The sequence below is a fragment of the Peromyscus eremicus genome, chromosome 3 (assembly GCF_949786415.1).
Source record: "Peromyscus eremicus chromosome 3, PerEre_H2_v1, whole genome shotgun sequence".
Taxonomy (NCBI): Eukaryota; Metazoa; Chordata; class Mammalia; order Rodentia; family Cricetidae; genus Peromyscus; species Peromyscus eremicus.
Window position 1 is genome coordinate 81,204,830 of NC_081418.1, and position 6,000 is coordinate 81,210,829.

Sequence of the window (6,000 nt, forward strand, 5' to 3'; positions counted from 1 at the left end):
GTTATAATAATGATATGGCATGAGTTAAATGAAGTGCAGTATTTTCTTTATTAAGATATGCAGAGATAGAGACTAAATTGGAGGTATCCATTGAAGAAATTAAGATTACTGGTCTCTTAAGCTTTCTTTATCAGGTTCTGACAAAACTAAAACAAACAAACAAAATCAGATAGGCTTAGACAGCAAGATGCTATGCTGAAAACATTAGTAAAAACAAAGAATGTTGAAAAAATTGCTTTGGTTCTTTGGTGCTGTCTTGGCATGTTCTGGGCTTTTAGACCATGTATGTCTCCATTCACACAGATCCAAGCTTTCACAGTGGAGTCTATCTCTCCCCTGTTATAGGCATCAGAGACTGTATCCATTTTTCTGCAAACATAGGAGACATCTTAGGTCTCTTCTTTTTTTTTTTTTTTTTTTTTTGAGACAGGCTTTCTCTGTGTAGCTTTGGCACCTTTCCTGGAACTCACTCTGAACCTCAGGCTGGCCTCAAACTTACAGAGATCTGCCTGCCTCTGCCTCCTGGGTGCTGGGATTAAAGGTGTGTGCCTTTACTCTTCACTCTTAAGTCTTTTCTTTCCCTTGGTTCTTTTCACACAGCTGTAGTAACCTCATGATTTGCATATTGCTCCTTAGGGAGGACCTCTCCTTTCAAGTTTAGGACAAAAGCTAGCCCCTCTTTCTGCCTTGGTTATTCAGGACTCTTCAAACCAAGTTATCAGAATGAGGTGTGCTTCTCAGCTCCTGGGGCTGCTTGTGTTCTGGATCCCTGGTAAGGAGAAAGAAAGATGAAGAAGGAGATTGTGGGGGGAATGAGGATTTCAGGGACCCCACTGGTACAGATACATGTTCTGTCCATGTATGAGATTGCCAGTATTATTCTCCAGGAATGTGCTTGTGAAGTTTAGTGGGTGAAAGGAGGAGGATCTGTGCTCTTGTGGCAATTCTGCCAAGTACCAATGAAGATGGTTCGAGTGATTTCTAAGGAGTCTCTATGCTCTCTCAACATAGGTATTTCATGTTAAAAATTTTAGAATATAAATAAAAGTAAAAAACACAGTAAGTAGAAAATACAGGAAGGAAAAATTATTTTATAGAATTATTTTGTTTGTACAAAACCGTTCATTTCTGTTATTTCAGGAGCCAGTGGGGATATTGTGATGACCCAGACTGCACTCTCCAATCCTGTTCCTCTTGGAGAGTCAGCTTCCATCTCCTGCAGGTCTAGTAAGAGTCTCCTACACAGCAATGGCAAAACTTACTTGAATTGGTACCTGCAGAGACCAGGCCAGTCTCCTCAGCTCCTGATCTATTGGATGTCTACTCTTGCCTCAGGAGTCCCAAGCAGGTTCAGTGGCAGTGGGTCAGGAACAGATTTCACTCTAAAAATCAGTAGAGTAGAGGCTGAGGATGTGGGTGTTTATTACTGTCAGCAGTGGCTAGAAAATCCTCCCACAGTGATACATCCCTGAACAAAAACCTCCCTGCTTGAAGTGATGAAGCTGTCTCAAGTTCCTTGTTTTGGGTACAACATGGTTCAGTCAACATAGATGAAGATATACTTAAGAGACAATTGTTTTACTCTGATTTTCAGCTATTGCAACAATTAATCCCTGGGAGAGGGGGGTTTCAGGAGAATGCATGCTGGGAGAAGGAGTGGAAGCAGCTTGGATGCTAAAAGTGCAGTCAGTTAGGGACAGTAGTAGACAGGACCACATCTTGGGCAGAACCACTTAGTATGCATATTTTTTTGCAAATTTGTAATCTTTAATCTCATTTCAGGACTTCACAAGACTCATAGTTCGATGGGTATAATTGTCCCACTTTACAAAGTGGCCACATTGAATAAAATTTTCATTTTATGATTTTTACTTTAAATTTTGCTTATTGAAGACAGGCTGATCAGTCAGTCTTGGGGCACAGTATATGATCCCACATTATGTAGCAACAGGAGATTCTCTGAGACTTTGTAAGAGGAAGTTGCTCAAAGATTCAAACTAAGGAGTAGCTGAGTCCTCAGAAAAGTGGTACTTATATATTTAACAAAGAATTATTATCTAAAATAAAGAACTAAAAGTACAACCAACCAATTAATCAACAAGAAATCTAATAACCCCATCCACAAATGGGCTAATGAAATAAACAGGCAATTCTCAAAAAATAAAATACAAATAAAATATAATAAACACCCTTTGTTCTTATGATCTATCTGCCTCCTCTTCTGTAATGTTCCCTGAACCTTGCAAATGAGATACAATACAGTGCTGTGGGATGGTCTGTATGTCAAGTGTGTTGCTGATTGGTCAATAAATAAATCACTGATTGGCCAGTGGCCAGGCAGGAAGTATAGGCAGGACAAGGAGGAGAATAAAGCTGGGAAGTGGAAGGCTGAGTCAGAGACACTGCCAGCCGCCACCATGACAAACAGCATGTGAAGATGCCGGTAAGCCACGAGCCACATGGCAAGGTATAGATTTATAGAAATGGATTAGTTTAAGATATAAGAACAGTTAGCAAGAAGCCTGGCACGGCCATACAGTTTGTAGCCAATATAAGTCTCTGTGTTTACTTGGTTGGGTCTGAGCAGCTGTGGGACTGGCAGGTGAGAGAGATTTGTCCTGACTGTGAACCAGGCAGGAAAACTCTAGCTACAATACAGATTCCCTATCTGTGGTTGCACATAGCACTAACACTTTTTCTCAGCACTTTCACCATTTGTGAGTCTCTGTCTCAGCCGCCATCCACTGTAAAAGGAATCATTTCTAATGAGGTCTGAAGGATGCACTAATATATGTCATTATAACAATACACAGGTTTTATAGCTTTTAAGAATGTCCATTTTTCTTCACTCCTTTGCAGCTCATACATCATTCTGTACAGGGAACTATATATCAGGGTCTCCCTTCTCTCTTGTAAATACTGACTTGATTGCTCCACATACTTTACAAATGTAGGTAGTGTCTATAGAATTTGCATCTCACCATAAGAATCTGGTTGGAAACTGTCTTAGTTTGTATACAATGTTTTCGATAAACATCATGACCACAAGCAATTTACAGAATAGGTTTATTTTGACTTATAGGTCAAAGTTAGAATCCATGGTGGTGGAGAGAAGGCATGGTGGTTGGAGCAGCAGGTGAGAGCTCAATTCTTGAACTGCTTGTAGGAAGTAAAGAAAAAAATCAAATGATGTACAGCTTTGAAATTTCAAAGCTTACCCACAGTAACATACTTTTTTTTTTCAGCAAGCCTACACCTCCAATATGTACAGTGAGAGCAACTGGGGCCAAGTATTCAAGCACTTGAACTTCTGGGGTACATTCTCATTTAAGCCACTACAGCAACCAAGAACAACGAAAATCACCATCACTGTTTTGAGGATCTTCAGTATACCTCCGATCAATATATTGAAGAGAAGTGTCTCAAACCTGGCTCAGGGATTTTTTTATTTGGCAACCTACAGCTTCTGGAATGAGCATAATGCCAGGTGTAGGCTAATTCTATTTAAACTCTTTTATTTTAGTAAGAATACGTATGAAAATTATCAAATAATTTCTTTTCCTCTTTCATGTCACTTGTGCACTATCTCCCCGACTTAGCATCTTCCTTTCCCTTCCCCACCACAATGATTTCTCAGATTCATCAGTACTTCAAATTAAGCACACAGCTCTATAGTTTACCTTACACAATACAATCTTTTCCAGCTATATATGTTTTCCTAGAAATTTTATGATTACTCTTTTCTTTGTATCCAAATAAAGAAGTAGATTTTTTAACAATAAAGAAAAAGAGGTTATTGTGATTGCAGGAATGCAACTGAAGATAATCATATTAATTGAATTAAGTAGATATCAGAACAGCAACTACCACATGATTAATCTCATTTGTTTTATCATTATATATATGACATGCATTTGACACAAATTAGAAATGAATCTTTCTGTATGAATGAACTTTCAGGTTTTGGGTGTGGCAATATGGATTTGGAGTAGACTAAGATGAATAACTGAGGTTTAAGGCATTTATTATAACAATTATTCATGCTGTGGACAGACAAACCAAGGGAAATAGCATGGTGGAGTGTTGCAGGGAGAATTTAATTCTGAGCACCAGAGACAAATACCATGGCAGGGCCTCTTTAGGGAATCAGAGTCCACATGAGAGAAGCAGGACCTATTTTTAAAGACTGGGGAGGTTTACAGAAAGAGCAAACAGCCAACCTCTGATTCCCAGGTAAAGAAGAGAGTGAGGACCAGCATGTGCCTGCTGCTAATACCTTAAGACCAGAATCATTTTATTTTATCTAATTTCCCTGGTGAGAGCTCCCATCTTCAACGTCCCTGTAGAGCACCTGTCAGTATCCATGAGTATTTAGAGAGCTCCTATAAAGCTGCCACTAGATTCAAACATCAACTTTTTGTAGAAACAAGACTCATGGGAATGGAGAGATAAGGGACTTCAGAGGAGATATAGTATGAAATTACCTCAAAGATAATAAGTGCATGTGAAAAAATTTAGCAAATTATCTTTAAATGCTATTTTATTCCTGTTGTCAAATTTTATACTACCTTCTATTTTTAGGCCTGTGTGTTCTTACAGTTATACACACACACACACACACACACACACACACACACACACACACACACACACATATATATATATATATATATATATATATATATATATTTGGTTTTTGAGACAGGATTTCTCTGTGTAGTTTTGGTGCCTGTCCTTGATCTTGCTCTGTAGATCAGGCTGACATCGAACTCACAGAGATCCGCCTGGCACTGCCTCCTGAGTGCTGGGATTAAAGGCATGTACCACCACTGCCAGGCTTGACACAGTATTTTTTTAATCCATAGGAATTATATGAATGAGTTAAAAATTTAATAGTCCCTCCTCTGTTGTATATTCATTGATAGTCAGATATTTGTCTATATTACTGCTAATATATATTTGAAATATATTATTAAAAATGAGCTTACATACAGTAAAAAATTTCAAAAACCTCCAAAATTTAAAACTTAAAAAAAGAAATGCATTTTCCGAAGGCATATGTGTGGTCTGACCTCGGGCATCTGGGGACACAGGACTTGTGCTCAGTTACTGAGATGAGCAAGCCTTGCAGCTGTGCCCCACCCTAACTGGTTCCCAGTGATTTGCATGCACTCGCTGCACAGCCTTGAGGACTTCTTCATATACCAGTCACACCCTGTACAGTTGTCATTGCAGTCAGGACTGAGCATGGACATGAGGGCCCCTGCTCAGCTCCTCGGGCTTCTGCTGCTCTGGTTTCCAGGTAAAAAATGACTATAGTGAGAATTTCACTGTTACACTGTGATTATTGTTGACTGAAATTTGGGGGAGGTTCTCTCTTATCATGCTTAACTATTTGGATGTTTATTATGTCTCCATTCCTAGGTGCCAGATGTGACATCCAGATGACTCAGTCTCCATCCTCTCTGTCTGCATCTCTGGGAGACAGAGTCACTATCACTTGTCAGGCCAGTCAGAGCATTTACAATAATTTAAACTGGTACCAGCAGAAACCAGGGAAAGCTCCTAAACTCCTGATCTATTATACTAATAGCTTGGCAGATGGGGTCCCATCGAGGTTCAGTGGCAGTGGGTCTGGGACAGATTATTCTCTCTCCATCAGCAGCCTGAAGCCTGAAGATATTGCAACTTATTACTGTCTACAGAGTAGTAATCTTCCTCCCACAGTGACACAAGTCATAACATAAACCTCTATGGAAGCAGAAGTGAGAGGATGCCACAGCTGATCCTCCTCATGAAACTGCTTCTCAGATGTCATGAGATTTTTAAAAAGAATCACAGAGAGACTTCTTTTTTGCAGAAGAGGCTAAACAGTCCTCTCTGTACCCTAAACTATCTTCTTTCCTCTTCATTTTCAGACATCCAGAATACCAATATCTTTTCTACGTTAACAGAGGACACAGTGGCTCCATGTAAGGAGTCTGTGTTTTATCACCATCT

At 39.4% G+C, this 6,000-nt stretch overlaps 2 gene segments (V, D, J or C); both read left to right on the forward strand.

The window, feature by feature from the left end:
• The first annotated feature begins 680 nt into the window (after positions 1 to 680).
• Positions 681 to 1,472, forward strand: LOC131906333 (immunoglobulin kappa variable 2-112-like). The segment is given in 2 exon segments: positions 681 to 772; positions 1,141 to 1,472. Coding segments are annotated over 2 exon segments (381 nt in total).
• Positions 1,473 to 5,247: 3,775 nt separating this feature from the next.
• On the forward strand, positions 5,248 to 5,747 carry LOC131906334 (immunoglobulin kappa variable 1-39-like). The segment is given in 2 exon segments: positions 5,248 to 5,302; positions 5,425 to 5,747. Coding segments are annotated over 2 exon segments (378 nt in total).
• Positions 5,748 to 6,000: the final 253 nt, after the last annotated feature.